Source organism: Oratosquilla oratoria, chromosome 28, assembly GCF_046742065.1.
Source record: "Oratosquilla oratoria isolate Oo_2021 chromosome 28, ASM4674206v1, whole genome shotgun sequence".
NCBI lineage: Eukaryota > Metazoa > Arthropoda > Malacostraca > Stomatopoda > Squillidae > Oratosquilla > Oratosquilla oratoria.
In genome coordinates, this window is record NC_134804.1 from 26,918,194 (window position 1) to 26,935,751 (window position 17,558).

The window sequence follows — 17,558 nt, forward strand, 5'->3', positions numbered from 1 at the left end:
GATAAGTTGAAGGAGGCGTTCGCTGAGGGAGCGTTCGAATCGTTTAATCGGCTACAAAGAATGCGCTGGGCTGGCGAACGGGTCGACATTTTTGCCAATAAAATTATATTAGTGGCCCTATCGACATTTAAAGACGAAGGCTTAGAGCAATTAGTCAGAATGGTGTTTGTGAATGGATTCCCTGGCCACGTATTAGCTGGGCTACAAGTAGATAATGCTGTGTCTGCGAGCATGGATGTGTTAATAGTCCGCGCTAGACTTCTCACAAAGACACAGAAGGGTAAGCCTTTAGTTGCCATGGCGACCGAGAAACGAGGCTCTGTACGAGACCAAGGATCGAGGTACCAGCCGAATGACTCTCATGATAACAAAGGACGGCCTGACCAGACTACACGGGCCGATGGAAAAGGGAAAACGCGGGAGTCCGGGGGTGATACGGTGGATGAAGAGGCCCACCTCGGATACGCTGCTGTGCGAACTGCCGCGGGATTAATGTAAGAACGCTATTCAATTGTATGCCGATTGTAGATGTCTGGTTGAGAAGATGTGCAAGAGCACTAGTAGATTCCGGCTGTTCAACCACGATTGTGACAAACGACCTGATTAAAGGATTCTGACAGGGAGATATTGCCTTGATGACAGTTGATGGAACGCTTCGCCATTGCCTTGATGACACTTGATGGAACGCTTTGCCGTCTTGCGGGGGCTGAAGACGGAGACGGGAGAGGAAATTGCACGGGTGATGAATGAGATTATTTCTGGAACGGGGTCCAGTGGATGAAGTCCTGATGGATAATAGCACCGCGTTTCGGTCGGGAGCGCTGAAAGAAATGCTGGACAAGTGGAGCACGAGATGTGCCTTTAAGGCTGTTTATCGGCCGAGCGGAAATGGAATAGTAGAACATCATCGCACGATTAAGTCCATCGCCGAGAGGGCACTAATACCACCCATGGAGGCAATCTTCTGGTATAATATGTCCCCTAGGTCAGACCAAGACGAAGATTCTGTTCCACAGAGCCTTATTTAAATATGATTGGCGACATCTCCGGGTAGGGCCGGTGATACCAGCCAGATTTATTGATAAGGACATAAAATTTTAATTAATCGTGTACTCATACGTCATATCCAATATGCATGAGAGCTGACTGTAACTTCATATTCACAATGCGACACATTTGATTCGCATACCTATCATATTATATATAACTACTCGTGAATTTATTCTCAGAAGAGTGACCACCATTTATACTAGAGCTGTCATATGCCGTAATAAATGTTATTCATTATATTTGTACTAATTACATATGTCTGTTCCACACATAGATCTATCTAGTAATTATAATTCCAAAAAGAATTGGTGATGCATTACTTGCGATTCCCAAATCTACATTTACCGTATAAATACATTGAGAGGGTCGTAAAAAGTAAATTTGTTCTAATATTCTCCCCACTACCTACCCATGAACTTTCAGCAATGGCTATGCATATGTCTACGATTCACTTTACCATGCCGCCCACCACCAATCCCAATGAATGTATTACTTTCCCAGGGGTCATGGCAAAGTAATACACACCCACCACATCCACACTAGATGATGACAGCTGCAGACTGTGCGGTTACGGCCCAAGCGGTAGGTGATTGACTCAGAGAATGCCTAACCCGAATATTCAAGTCTGGCAGATAAGCCAATTTGCCTCTCTGAGCCAAGAGCTCTGGTCAGAACAGAGGACCAAACAGGCATGTTGATAGTCCCAGGGGAACACCTCAGTGTAACCACAGCACTGGGGCATCACTCAGATAGGCCATTGACTCAGATATTTCATGTGCTCTTTTATGTTTTTTTCCTTCATCTGGGTGTCCAGCACGCGCTCCTCAGTGGAGAGTGACAAGTAGTGGTGGGCAGCTACCGGTAGTTACGGGTTTTATCGGTAACAACCTTGGCGGTAGCTTACCGGCAAAAATTCTGCTACCGTTAAGGCTCCGTTAACCGATAAGCTATACCATAACACTCAGAGAGCGGTAAGCACGTCTCGGCTTGGTGGTACTGAGTGACGGTACTGACGGGCCCAGTGTACCGCTAATTTTACCGGTTAAACTTTTACCATTAAGTATGTACCGCTAAGGTCTCGGTAATTTGTTACCATTAAAACAGTTTTTTCGGCATTTTTGTTAATCACTCAATAGAATTAATGTTATTTCTGTGAGCATACAAAATTATATCAATTGTGAAAGTTTCATCGAAAAATTCCGCGTGTCGCCAAACGAAGACATGTATATGTATATATATATATATATATATATATATATATATATATTATATACATATATATATATATATATATATATATATATATATATTGTTAATTGATGAAAATGCCAATATGCTTCTGTTTCTAAATAAGAATATGAACTAATTTGTATGAAAAGATAATTGAGAAAAAAAAAACATGCTGACAATGAAATTAATATATCCTTGAGTATTCACCTTGGTCTTTGGATCACGTGCTGGGCTAATTTGTATGAAATAAGTATTAAAACAGCATTAAAAACAGTTTTTAGGAAAACATTTATTACAAATTAGTCAGTTTAGGTTAGTTTTTAAGAAAACATTTATTACAAATTAGTCAAAGTTCATTATATGTGTATGTGTGTGTGTATTAACAAACACCCCCACTCCCACATACACCCTCCAAACATGAACCCATGCATGCAGACAGACGCGGACGAAAGTTTTATACACCACACCCACCCTCAGACACCCTCCATTCACTCACTCGTGCGGTAGATAGCATACTATAGTAGCACCAATTAAAGTTACTTTTTCCCTTTACAATGACATAACAATAAAATTGATATGTAAAATAGAACCAGAGATATAGCTTATTAAAGGACAAAAACATTGATTTTTCGAACTCAACTGGAACTTGGGACGTCACTACTACCTCACGAGTCTTTTACCGGTACACTGCCGGTAATATCGGTAACGGTATTGTTGTTCACCGGTAATTCCGGTATTGAAATTAGCGGTATTTGCCCAGCACTAGTGAAAAGTGGAGGAGCCGGTTTAATCGCCGACAATCCGACTATGTCGCAGGTAGTACTATTGGGTTACATGGTACCAGTAAAAGGACAGCTGCCTCACCAGACACATTTGAAAAAAAAATTGTGATATTGAAATAGCGAAAAGCATTACAACATAAATTATTGGTTTGGCGGGTAAGTGAAACCCGAACTATCATATTATATATGGCTACAGAAGGTGGAATATGTAAATTTGTTGCTGACAGTTGACAGAAGCAAGGCTGTAATTATGAAAAATATATGATGAAACTAGGTAATTTAGAACTACCTTAAACTAGAATGGGAATTATGAAACTTCGAAAAGTAATAGTGGATATGGTTGAAACCGGAAAGCATATAAGAAGCATGTGGTCAATCAGATCGTTAAAACAGATGAACTGAATGACAAATTGAGTGAAATGGCATCAACAGTGACAATATAAATAAGATATTCAGAAATTGAAGAGAGAGTTTAACAAGTTAAACGAATGGAATTTTTAGAGATTACTGTGAATTATTCAGAGACCATGGGGAATGACGCCGGTATGTATTTACCAAATTGTGATAGAAGCATATTCTTCCGATTGATGATCATGATGTGAAGCATAGCAACATGAAGACTGGAGGAAATGAAAAAAATAGGAAAATAAAACAAGGACAAAAAAAAGTGCTTAGAATAAGTGGAACTAATAGAGTTAGTTAAGAAAACTATAGAAAAAGAGATGAGGAATGAACAGGAGAGGACACTTCTTTTTTATTGGAGAGTGAATTTCAGAAATTGAAAAGGTGGTTCCTAAGAAATCTAAATGAGATAAAGATAAGAAAAGGGTAAAAATATTAGATATGGCTCATATTATTATCAAGGAATGAAATTATCAGCAATAATATCAATGATGAAATGAAACAGTACAAAGATTTGAAGTAATCATACAGCTGAGCAACTGAAAAAGAACATAATTTTATTGGGCAACTGTAATTTTGGAAGGGTAATCTAGGAGGAATGGGAGACAGAAGGAAGTGAACAATCACAGGTCAACATATAAAACATAACAGTGAATGATATAATGATCCAGTGAGTGAAAGTACCATCACAATATAGAGGCAATGATAAACCTGCAAGACTGGATTTTAACAAAGAAACCCGAGGTGATTGAATAATTGAATTAGGAGTGTCCAGTGGTTACGAGTGACCATGTGGTTCTTGTTGGATTTATATTTTGTACCACATTCTTGATGCAATTTTATTAATAGTTTAGTGTGCCATAATATTGTTTAATTTTCTCTTATGCAAATATCACGTTTTCTGTATAAATTGTATCATTCCTTGCTACCATGCTGTAGTATCTCAGTTCAGAATAAATCACGGTAAAGTCCTTGTGTGATTTTGTCAACTTTATAGCTGGAACCAGTTATCAAGACTACTATCAATTTATGGGCCCAGACAGGATATAAAAGAGGTCTGATGGCTGCAAGATATTAGGCCGATATTTTTTTTTTTCTTACCAAACCTACCAACGCTTTTATTAAAGTGTGATGCGCGTCATCCGCAATTATTGCTGTGGTAGGTTAACCGGCAATGAAGTTTAGAGTGCCTACTTCTAGTTGCTGTGGAACTTTGGTGAGTGGTTAAAATTGCCTCTTTTAAGTGTTCATTATAGCTGAGCTGAAAAGTGTTATTGTAACTAAATGGTAGTAATTATGCTACGTGGAAAATTTAATGTAGGATGGCTGTTATTAAAGATTATTTGGGGCCTAATTGACGATATCAATTCTACCCTGATGAAATGAGCCAAGAGAAAAAACAGGGGTGACCAGACGTCCCGTATTTACACTAGTTCCGTGTCTCGTATCGACCCTCCCCGGGACGCGAATTTTCTTTTCCCACGAGACTTGGAAAAGGGCAAATGTGGTACCAATTCACAAAGGCAGAAATAAAGAGACACCATGAAATTATAGGCTGGTATCACAGACTAGCACAATAGTGAAATCTGAAAGGATTGTGAAAGATTGATGGACCAAATATCTTGAAGAGATGAATAAAGTACTTCACAGTTGACTTATATGGAAATTAGAGGACTAAGAGGCAAAGTACTTGAATGGATGAAAGAATTTTTAAAGGAAAGATATGACTACAGAAGTATAGGATAAGATGTCAAGATGGAGTGTAGTAACAAGCAGAGTTCCACAATTTTCAGTGCTTGTCTATGTCAATCACATGATGGAAGGAACAAGTTATGCTAACAGATTTGCAGATGATGCAAAAATCATGAGAAGAGTGAAAAACAAGGAGGACTATTGTAAAAAGATCTAGACACTATTTTTGCATGGAGCCAAGAATGGGAAATGAAGTTCAATATGAAAAAAATACAAACTAATGGAAATGGGCAATAGTGGCAAAGAACCATCCTTAAACTATTCCTTGGGAAATGAACCCATTATGAAAGCAAAAGAAAGATTTGGGAGTGTTGATAAAAGATCCATCACTTGGTAGACATATCAACACGATTATGGGAGAGACAATAGGCAGATGTAGCCTTTACTAATTTCATCATGTAATGTAATTATAGTTCAAATGAGGAAAGTAAATAACTGTTGGAAGATAGCAGCAACCCAACTCACCTTAGCTTGACCACTGCCTGTGAGACATTACCAGCCTGTTGATTGTTGAGGATCAGAGGCATGTTTTCAATGCCTTTTTTTTCTACTTCTTCACCAAGCATTGCCTAAATACCTGCATGGCCAGCCTACTACTGGCAGTTTTTGGAGAATGTAGGTGGTGATAGTGAAGGACATATGACAATAGGTGCATAGCTGTGACCATGGTTATCACTTTTGCCCATGTGACTTGACTGTTGAGGCAAATGAATAACAGAAGTCACTGTATTGAAAATGTAAGGGAGCATTTAATGAAACTAGTAGTTCATTATACTGGTATATTCTTTACAGTATGGAGCATACATTTCACTGTAGCTAATAACAGTGCATAAATCTATATAAATAATTAATTCACTCTTAAAAGACATAGGGTCCAGAAGTTGGTAATTCGTGCTTATGGAATTTCAACTGATGAATCAGGTGATTCTAAAGAGAAATACCACAAGAATTCAATATATCAATAGAAGGTTAATATAACAACTTTACTTCTATATCTTCAAAGTACTTCTATTACTGTAGAAATTATATATCATTTATGGATGTGGTTATACCTGAAATTTGACAGAAAATTATGGAAGTTTAAATAAATTTATGAGTATTTACATATGTGAGTTGCCTGCTGGCTGAGCAGCTTAGAACATCACTACTTGGGTAAGAGGTCAGGAATGGAGGTGATTTGTGACTACATAGTGGCAAGCAAAGTCATATTAATGTGTACTAGCCGGTACATTAAATTTCCATGCTTATAAAAGTCTTTCAAAAGAAAGCACCATCCTAGTCCTGAAAGTGGCAGTTGCTGACAAAGCTATTGAAATAAATGCCATGTGAGGACAGAGCCGTTTTTAGTATGATGTTTAACTTGTTACAACTTCAAGTGCAGTAGAACCTTGCTTAATGAGCATATTTCATTCCCAAATTAATTACAGAATTCACTGTTGAAAAGGTAAGGGAGTATTTAATGGAACTGGTGGTTCATTATACAGAACGGGGCATATATTTCATTGTAGCAAATAACAGTACATAATCAATATAAATAATAAACTGACTCTTAAACGACACGGGTCCAGAAGTTGGTAATTTGTGCTCATGGAATTTCAACAGATGAATTGGGTGATTCTAAGGAGAAATACGACAGGAATTCAATATATCAATAGAAAGTTAATATAACAATTTTACTCCTATACCTTCAAAGTACCTCTATTACTGTAGAAATTATATAACACTTATGAATGTGGTTAAACCTGAAATTTGACAGAGAAAATTATGGAAGTTTAAATAAATAATGTTTCCCCTTGCTCAGGAGGTGAAAAATCCTACATTTATTTACATACATACATACATATACCAAGGCTTTTTCCCCCTTGCAAGGGAGGTAGCCAAAAAGGAAAAGGCATAAAATCATTCCCACTCATTCCATCCCTGAAATACAGTCCACACCCCTCCACCCTCCCTTTTATCTTAGCACCTCCTGGATGATGGGTCATCCCTTTTTGGCTACCTCCCTTGTAAGGGGGAAATAGCCATCGGTATAAGTATTTTTATATGTAAATATAGGATTTTTCACATCCCGAGCATGGAGAAACATCACTCGATCTAAAAACCTGGATATAAGAACACTGATATGATGTCCACCAATGGGTGTGTTGCACACAGGAACATTAGCAACCACCTGATGGACTGGGAGAATGCAGAACTTATGGTACATGAGTCCAACAAGATACGTAGAGAATGTTTGGAAGCAGCCATCATACAAGGAACTAACACAATTGAACAAAATTAGGGTATGTTCAATATCTCGCCCCACCTGATTCCTTTAATACCCATTGCCAACAAAATTTTAAGCTAGCCCCAGTTGCCCTCTTAAGTCCTTTTTTCCTCTCAAGGTTGTTGTCCACCATTCTTTTCTTCTTTTTGTTCCTCAGTTGTGAGCTAATGTCCTTCCCCCACTCAACTATCCCATCTCATCCTTAACCTTTCCTGTTCCCAGACTTTTGGTCCACCTTCTGCTTAACTTTTCCTAGTATTCAGTGACCTCACCCTCATTCCTTTTATTTATTCTCAGTCATGTGTCTCACAACTATGTATTTGAAAAAGCTGTAACAAGTAAAATGTCACACTAATAAAGGCTCCGTCCTCACATTTGGTGTTTATTTCGATATCATAGTCCTCTCTGAAGAGTAGTTCTATCACATTGAACTAAGACTGAATCATATACATGATTAATAATGGAAGAGGAATGAGTAAGTAAAAATTTTCATCATCCATACTCCTGTCTTTGAGTTTTTAGAAGTCATCTCCTTCTAGTAAAAAGAAAATATTATATAAAACTACCTAAATGTACAGGAGGTAACATTAGGTTATTTTGATTCATTGACAATTTCATGTACATTTAATCAAAAATATTATATTCTGTGTACAAATATCTTAGACTTGGGAGAGAGTGTTGAGGGATGTGAGAATGATGATGATGGGGAAAATTTCCCTCCACTAGTGTGAACATATTTGCTTTTTTCTTTTAAGTGTACTGGTGAGCTTGTGACAGTGCTTGACTGTAAATCACAATTATCTTTATTTTCAATATTCTCCTGGTCAGATTTTGTAGACAGTCTAGGAAGATTTGTTGCAGGAAGTATTTCTGGTTTTTTGAAAATATTTTCCTTAAGTGATCCTGACCTTTCCTGTGGTTCTTTGAAATCAGCATTCATTTGTCTCTCAAACTGCAGTGTTACAGAAGGTTTCTGCTTGCTGTGCAAAGGGGTGCTCTCTTCTGGTTGAATACAAGTAATAACAGAAGAACTCTTGTGCTGATTTCTTCTATTTTCTGATAGAGGGTATCGGATAATTTCAAATATATTTGCTGAAGGGTTTTGATTAAGCTCTGTAGTCTTTAAATCTGTTGTGGACTTCAAGTTAACAATATTTGCTATTTGAACATTTCCTTCAGTGGAATTGGTTTTTGAAAGGGCATCTGGAGAAGGTACAACAGAGGAAACTGCACTTAATATGCTAATTTGTGGTAACTGTCTACTACTCACTTCAGGAGTGCTAGTTTTTGGGCCTGTTGGAGATTCTTTGGTTTCACTCTTTTCAGTGGCTGGTCCAGTATTAATCCCAAGATGTTTTTGAAGTGCAGAGTACCTGTCATTAACATATTTTGTATCTGTTCTAAGTGGAGTGGTTTGAATGTTTGTCCTCGTGACAATAGGTTCTATTGTCTTTGGCACTGGCACTGATTTGTACATAGCCTTTGCTAAAGCCTCTCGTCTTTCTTTTAAGCGTGCTTCAAGAACTTCTTCTGCCGTCATCTGACTAGATGCACCTGTTGGAGAGGTAAGTTCATTCCTGAATGGACTTTTAGACTTAGGAATGTCTTTATCTTTGGAGTCATTCTTCTTTGGTGTGATTATGTGGACACGAGGTCTGTTGAATATTTTTCTTCCTGCCTGTAGTGCTTTAGCAGTTTTGTCTTGTATAGAATTTCTTCTTTTAGCAGAATTCAAATTCAGCGGTGACCGTAAAGGTGTCCAATTGGGGTATTCAAATCTCTCACGGAGTAATGAAAATTTCCTTCGAGGTTTGTTACCTTCAGCAGGAGTACTGTTTGCTTGTCTCTGGAATATTAGCAATCTATTGGGAGTTCTGTTAATAATTTGATTACTTACTAGGCATTCATCACTTTGTTGGATGTTAGGTTGCTCGTGTAACTTTTGTTGTTCTATTATTTCACTTATTTCTTTTAAAACGTTGTTATCTGGAACTGATATAGCTCTTGACATTTCTCTGCCACTTGCCCTTGATAATTCCCTCATACTTGATCTTGATAGCTCCTTTACATGCGCTCTTGACAGCTCTCTTACACTTGCTCTTGATAGCTCTTTCACACTTGCTCTGGAGATGGAGGAGTTAACTGAGCTATTTTGTCGCAACATTCTTTCACTATAATATCTGTGTGATAGGTCAGACATTGTGGAATAATATAGATTGCATAAGGATTCTTTATTCCTTACATCACTTATTGTGGTCACCAGACTAGATTGATTAACAAGGGAACAAGCACCAGTTGAATCTTCGCTGACATCTGGTTTTTCCACTTCACCAACCCAAATTGTTTCATAGTTTGGAATGTCATCAACTGAACTGGACTTCCTATTAACTTGTTTCTTAGCACGTAACTGATTTATTACTTCAAGTAAATGAGAATTTTGGGGTTCCTCTCCTTTTTGCTTGGTATGTTTCTCTTTTACTGAATAAATTTCTTTTTCTTCTTCCTCTTCTTCAATACATGGGGCAAGATGTAGACAACTTAAATCTGGAAGAGATCTTGATTTAACAGATTCCCCATCTTCAGTGACAAAGTAAGAAAGGCCCTTTAATGTACTATAATCTGAATGTAAACTTGATGTAAGCGTACTATCAACTTGTAATCTGTCCCTGTATGTGCTGAAGTCATGTATTCTATCCTCAATGTCAGAATAGGTTTTCCAGTGTCGCACACCCAGCATTGCACGATTTATATTAACAGCACAAATATTTTCATAATCATGTGGTATCGATGAATGGGTTGTACTAGTTTCATCAAGATTTTTTGATGTCACTGCTGGAAATCCTGCAATATTTGGTTTACGAGGTAGCTCAAGTGGTTTATTTTCTTGTATCTGGTTGTAATTATAAATATTCTCATAGTTGCCCGACCCAGGAACATTTTCTGAGAGTTCTAATAACGTGTCTTGATCAATGCTCACCCTCTCCATTGTAGGAGCTTCCAAATGTGAACATGGTACCTGAGAATCCATTTCCACACTACCATCATATGTTGTCAGTTTAGATAAATTTCCTGAACTAATCTGTACTTGAGAATTCACTTTTAAGTCACTGCTGTTGTTTCTTTTGTTTCCATGATTAAAACTAGTTCGTAGAATACTAACACTGTTACTTTCTCTTAATGTTTTTGATCCTGGACCACTGAATGAGCAATAGTAAGAAGTTAGTGTACGGGGGCAAGGCACTCCAATGTTATCTGGACTACTGTGAGTACTTTCCATAGTATTTCTGTCTTTAGGGAAATCTTCCATCTGAGAGTTGAATGAGCTACCTGCATCACTTCTTTTCATGGATTCTTCTTTTACATCACTTATAAGATCATAACTGGAAAGTTTCTTATTAAATTCCCTGGTCAGACTTTTCTCCATAGATATAACACTTTTTTCTTTCACTGTACTGATATCCACACAATCATTACCAATATTATCAATTCCCTCAGGTGGTAATGTTTCTCTTTCTACTAAACACTCACTTCCCAATTCAGCTATACAGGCATCAACACCTGGAGGCAAATTAGCTAGTAAATCCTGTACAGAGCACATTAAGGCAGAACGAGGTCTATAATTGTTAAGTGAAGATAGATGTGTGTCAGAAACATCTGTGGAACAGGACTCTGGAGAGCTTGGCAAGCTGACACCATCAAGAGATCTGAAACAGAAATGTAAAAATCAAAAGGGGTTTAGTTAAGTTCTTAACCCATTTGTACCTAGATTTCCCTGCACAATTTAATAAAATAATTTAGCATCAAATACAACTGATTCCTATTATATGAGGCCTCTATTAAGTTTTCAAATGTACATGTAAAATACATTTGAATCATGTATTTATTAATGAGCAAAGCTCTGAAGTTATGAGTATTTTGTTTGTTATATAACTCCTATGGTGGTGGAAGGAAAAGAATGTCACCACTGTGCTCCCATGCATACCATAGAGGGCAACAAAATGGGATGGAGTGTGGGGACTAGGAATACCCCACTCTGGGAGGACTCTAATCAAAACCTTGGTAACTGGGTCATTGAATATGTATGGATGTTATACAAATATGAACAAAAGGCAAGATACTGGTAGTATGTTTAAGAGAAGAAAGATGAATGTGTTAGAGTTGAATGACAAAAACTGAGAGAGAAAGGCAAGTTAGAGCTGTTTGTTCAACTCGCCAGTGGCAGGGTTTGAACCGCTTCACCTTGACCTCTGTCGTAAGTAGCGATGCCTTAACCCGCTTGGCCAATGAGTATCCACCCACTTCCGTCTTGCAGCACATCAGTTACTCTTGAGTAAAAACTTAAAAGGTTCAACATACACATGACCATCCACATCTGATGTCAAACTGATTGTCTGTCAGAATGTTCACCTTTTCAAGATATTTGATGCACTGATCTTCCACAATCCTTTCATATAATTTCACTATTGTGATGGTCAGAGATACTGGCCTATAATTTAGTGGTGTCTCCTTACTTCCGCCTTTTTGAAATGGTACCACATTTTGCCCTTTTCCTCCTATCCCATATATATGCAATACCTCCCAGAGTGCCTTCCTGTCTACTCTGATAAACCTTTTCCTGATACATAAAAGCCCAAAAAACATCCTTACCTTTTCCTAAAACTTTCTCACATATCTATCTTAACACAAAAATCTGATCTATGCAACCCCTACCTGCCAACCCACACTGTTCCTCACCAATTATTCCCTCCGTTCCTCTTATAATCCTCTCAATCAAGACCCTCCCATATGCCTTCTCAACTACACTTCTCTTCACTCCGGGGCACATCGCATGTCTGGCAGCATTAGCTGCCCGACGTGCAATGTTGCGTCATAATAATCGCATTATAAAAAATAAAGTCAGTGCTCAATCGTTCATTCTCTTTCACCCGTGAATTTTGATAACCATAGAAAATATGATGAAGCCAGTTTAGAGAGAATGGAGGTTACGTAGGTACGACTACAATAAATATAATCAAGATGCTGACGTCGGCATCATCGCGTACCCACTTGCTCCTCATGACGCCTATGTAGGCGTCACCGTATGGAAGTGGTTAACAAACTTATACCTCTGAAACTACTACACTCACACTTGTCCCCTTTTCCCTTGTAAAGTGGAACTAAACAGGCACTCTCCAGTCCTCCAGCACTCTACCCTCTCTTAAACAAACATTAAATAACCACCCTCTGAAGCTACTACACTCACACTTGTCCCCCTTTCCCTTGTAAAGCGGAACTATACAGGCACCTCCAGTCCTCTCTGGCACTCTACCCTCTCTTAAACAAACATTAAATAACCTCACCAGCCAGTCCACCATTACTGTACCTTCTTTTTTTCAGACATTCTGCATGACATCCATCCAACCCAGGTGCCCTACCTGCTCTCATCATCTTAACAACTGCCTTCACTTTATCTTTCCTTACTTCTCCATTTTCCTCACTCATCACGGTCATTTTCTTAGCGCTTCCCACTGCAACTACCTTTCCCTCCCTATCCTCCTTTACATTTAGCAACTCCCTAAAATATGTTAGTACCATATTAATTTGTTATTGATGCATACCAATTTCAACATGCTTATATGATTCTAATTTTGCCCAGTATTCTATTTGATTATATATAGCCTCAGATTAACAAATGGGTACACTTTGGGAGTTTGGAAGAACATATATAAATTTTTCAATAAGATTCAATGGCCAAATGCATTTAATTATAAGCATTATATTTTAGGAATGGCACTAAGCAGGGAATGGGCATAGAGAAATTAAAATAAGATTACAACACAGGCACAAATGGGTTAATCAAGATATCTTCAACTCATTCTTGCCCTGGTTACTCCCCAGCTGAATAAAATCATCTCACATTACCTTGAATAAAATTTCTAATATGCAACATAGGCACAAATGGGTTAAAGAATCTACATTTTTTTAGTATGAGACATTTTTCCTATTGTCTACTTAAAATAATATATAAAATGAATGTTTTAGTTATATCATAGTAATCCTACCAACCTTGTAGGAGAACTTTTTTGGGATGGTGGAAATTGAAATTTGAAATGTCGATGAGAACTCATCTTCTCTTCATCAGATGTGCCTTCCATTTTGCCTTTCACAGAAGGGGTGCCTGAATGACCTTTTTCCATATCATTACTTGATGAAACTTTGTTTTGCTTTTTGAACCAAATATTTGAAGGTTTAATTGGGCCAATGGGATGGAAAAACCTATAGTACATTAGCATAGCCAGAAGACCTGAAAATATATTTATATTTTCAAGCACATGTACTAAAGCCTTAAACCCATTAATAAGAAGGGTGGCTCTATATACTGATATTCATCCATGATCCTCTAAATAGTATAGCAACATGACTATCACATATAATTACACTATGATATAGTACATATCTATGGTAAAGATTGCTACATTAATCAAGAGTTTTTGGGAAATCTATATATGAAAAAAGTTACCTAGAGTCATTCCTCCAAAGACAATTGAGAGTCCTGTTATCTTGATCCACATACTGTGATTACCCAGGTAGTAGTATAGTAACATGAAAGCTATATTTTCAGTTACTGTAATACTGTAAAACAACAACATCCGCAATCTAGAATGTCCTTCCTGTCAGGGAGAGAAAAATAATATATATAAATAAATACATATTGTTACAAATGTGACATAAGCAGGCAGATATGTGATGTAATGTCTGCATGAGTTATTATGGTACGAGGGTGAATGTAGGCATGTCTTCTTGCATAAGTGTGTGCACTATGTTATCGCTGGGCAATGAGCATGAATATGTAAATAAATAAATATTGTTTCAAATATATATTTACATACATACATACATATACCAAGGCTTTTTCCCCCTTCCAAGGGAGGTAGCCACAAAGGGAAAGGCATAAAAACACTCCCACCCATTTCATCCCTAAATACACTCCACACCCCTCCCACCCTTCCTCTCATCTGAGCACCTCCTGGATGACGGGTCATCCCTGAACCCTGCCCACCGCCCTGGGTCAGAAGCAGTGTCGCAAGACACAGTACATCCACAGCAAGGCCGCTTCATTTAATCGGCGACCCCCCCTCTCCGTCCCCCTTTGCATATAAGGAGAGGACGGGGAGAAATCCCTTCGGGCTGCGTCAAAATTTACTCACACATACTACCCCACCCCCCACCCCCCCGCCCATTCCTCCTCATGCAGTCACAACATCATCCATATACAACCATTCTCCACTCACCTCTGTCTTCCGTCCTCTCCCTTCCTTCCTCAACAGACATTCCCCTCTTCCCCAAAGCCCCCTTCACCCCATCCATCCACCTCATCCTAGGACGTCCCCTCATGTTCACTCCCTCCACATCTGCCTTCCATACCTCCTTTACTAGTCTTTCTTCACTCATTCTTTCCATGTGTCCAAACCATCCTAATATTCTTTCATCAACCCTCTCTCCCAAATCCTTTTTCACCCCTGTTCTCCTCCTCACCTCCTCATTTCTCACACTATCTAGCCTAGTAACCCCCACCATACTTCTCAGACACCTCATCTCAAACACATTCAAACTCCTTCTCTCTTCTTCTCTTATGTATATCATATATACATACATATACCAAAGGCTTTTTCCCCCTTACAAGGGAGGTAGCCAAAAAACAAAGGCATAAAAACCACTCCCATCCATTCCATTCCCACATACTCCACTCCCATCCACCCCCCTTCCCTCTCTTATCTTGGCTTCTCCTGGATGACAGGTCATCCCTGCATCTTGCTCACTGCCCTGGGTCAGAAGCAGTGTCATGAGACACAGCACATCCACAGCAAGGCCACTTCATTAAATCAGCAACCCCCCTCTCCGTCCACTCATGCAGAAATGGAGAAGACAGGGAGAAATCCCTTCAGGCTGCATCAATTTATTTTTCACACATACTCCCTCAACCCCCATCTCCCATCCACTCCCCCTCATGCATCACATCATCCATACACAACCATTCTCCATTCACCCCTATCTTCTCTCCACTCCCATCCTTTCTCAACAGACATTCCACTCTTTCCCAATACCCCTTTTACCCCATCTATCCATCTCATCCTTGGGGTGAGGCATGCCATGCCAGTATGGCAAAAGAAAGTACACCTTCAGTCCTAGGGTTTTGCCAAAGGTTGTCTATCAAGGTAAGGATGTCCATAGTGGAGTGTGGCAGGCTACAAGTAACTAGTACTCCATTTCCATCTTTCCACACCACTCCCAGGGCACTTCCTACCTTCTCCCCCTTCCCCACTCCATGGCCAGGCTCTTCCTCTAGTCTTCCACTTTCATGCAATCCATTACCAAAAATAAAATAAAGCTATTAACCTTAAGATTGAAGAAACTGATGCAGTAAATAACAGCCATGATGATGTTGAAAAGTCGCTCTTCCCATTTAGTAGAACAAAATTCTGTATTCTGACAAATTACCCAACCAAACATGGTAATCATATGAATAGCTGCAATGAATAGAGAAAAAATTAGTCAGTATATCCTCAAAAATGTAAGTTCTGCTATTTTTAGTTCTAATAAATAAACATAAATAATAAAACCTATGAGTGCCATGACTTCACATGCAGTATATTGGAATTTAGATTTTTCATAGATTACAGTATAATCATGTACTAGTGGTACAAATCACATTACAATATATAAGGTTGACCCTTTGTACATGAGGTGCTGAGAATGAATGGGTACTAAATGAGTTTTACAGTAGGAGCTCAATTTCACAGAACTAAATTTACTGGAAAGCTTGATCTAATTAAATAAAAAATTAGTATGGTAATGTAAAATGTTATTTTTGCATAATGCTATCATGAGGGATTTACAGGTTATTTCTACTATATTATGTTGTCTATTATATATTATTATTACATAATATATAATAATATCCTGGATGCTCGCTGGCCAAGCAGATTAGGGTTTTGCTATTTGCAACAGAGGTCGAAGTGATGGCAGTTTAAACCCTACCAACGGTGAGTTGAACTAAGGGCACAGTTTATTAAATTCCATGCTACAAAGTCCTCTGTAAAGGTGCACCATCCTAGCCTCCTGATGGGGGGAGATTTGCAATGTTAAACCAAATCAATAACATATAATGTCATGTAGGCACAAGGGATTCACTAGAAATGCCTTTGATTTTATAAAAAGTTCATTATTTCATGCTATATCAGAAGCTGTATATGAAAGTTTGCTTTACCAGAATTAGTCCTGGTTGAGACCAATGACAGGTAACTACATGTGGTCCTGCATAATGGACAGTGAAGCTGTCCATTTTCAAAACCTGTCAACCCCTCACCTCCATGAAAAGATGCAGAGGACTGTGTACTGTGGAATTTAATGAACCATGCTCTTGGTTCAATTTTGCTGGTGCCAGGGTTTGAACTGCTATCCCTTGACCTTTGCACTAAGCAATGATGCCCTAACCCACTTGGCCAATAAAATTATAGTATATATATATGTATATTAATATTCATACAATAGTAATATTTGTTGAGCAAGAAAGATTGCAATAGCAAAAGATAGAAGTGAATGGAGAATAGTTGTTAATGGATGAGGAGATGACATGGCCAAAAGTATATTCTTTTCTATTTTGTATAATTATGCAAAAACAAATACTCAACTAGTGAAAGGTGAAACCGAAAGTGAGAAAATGGAAGAATTTTGAGATTCATATATTCTGATATAAGAAAAAATAATTGCATGGCAATATGGCAACATACTATAATAAACTTAGAATATAACATGTAGATGTGGGTTTCATGAGCAAAAATACTAAATATAATATAAATGGAAATGTAAGCTTCCATAAGCATTATTAGTGAACTCTTATTTTCATTATTCTATGCCATTATCTTTCTTTTTTGTAAAAAATAATCAATTGTATTTAACTTACACATTTTGCTATTTACTCAATCTAATAAACCTTATACAAAATTCAGCCAAATTGACCTAACATGAGTCTACTCCACTAAGAGTATATGACAACAGGTCCCCTTAAAACTCATTTAATGCCCTCCCATCTCAGT

General features: G+C 38.1%; 1 protein-coding gene across 1 annotated transcript in view; it reads right to left on the reverse strand.

The window, feature by feature from the left end:
- Positions 1–2,496: 2,496 nt before the first annotated feature.
- LOC143040266 (uncharacterized) overlaps positions 2,497–17,558 on the reverse strand; it is a 28,741-nt gene continuing 13,679 nt past the window's right edge. The window contains exons 5-8 of the mRNA XM_076211042.1: positions 15,859–15,989; positions 13,982–14,132; positions 13,528–13,765; positions 2,497–11,186 (exon numbers count right to left, since the gene is read on the reverse strand). Coding sequence (XP_076067157.1) covers positions 8,120–11,186; positions 13,528–13,765; positions 13,982–14,132; positions 15,859–15,989 — 3,587 coding nt within the window. The 3' untranslated portion in view covers positions 2,497–8,119. The remainder of the gene's footprint in view (positions 11,187–13,527; positions 13,766–13,981; positions 14,133–15,858; positions 15,990–17,558) is intronic.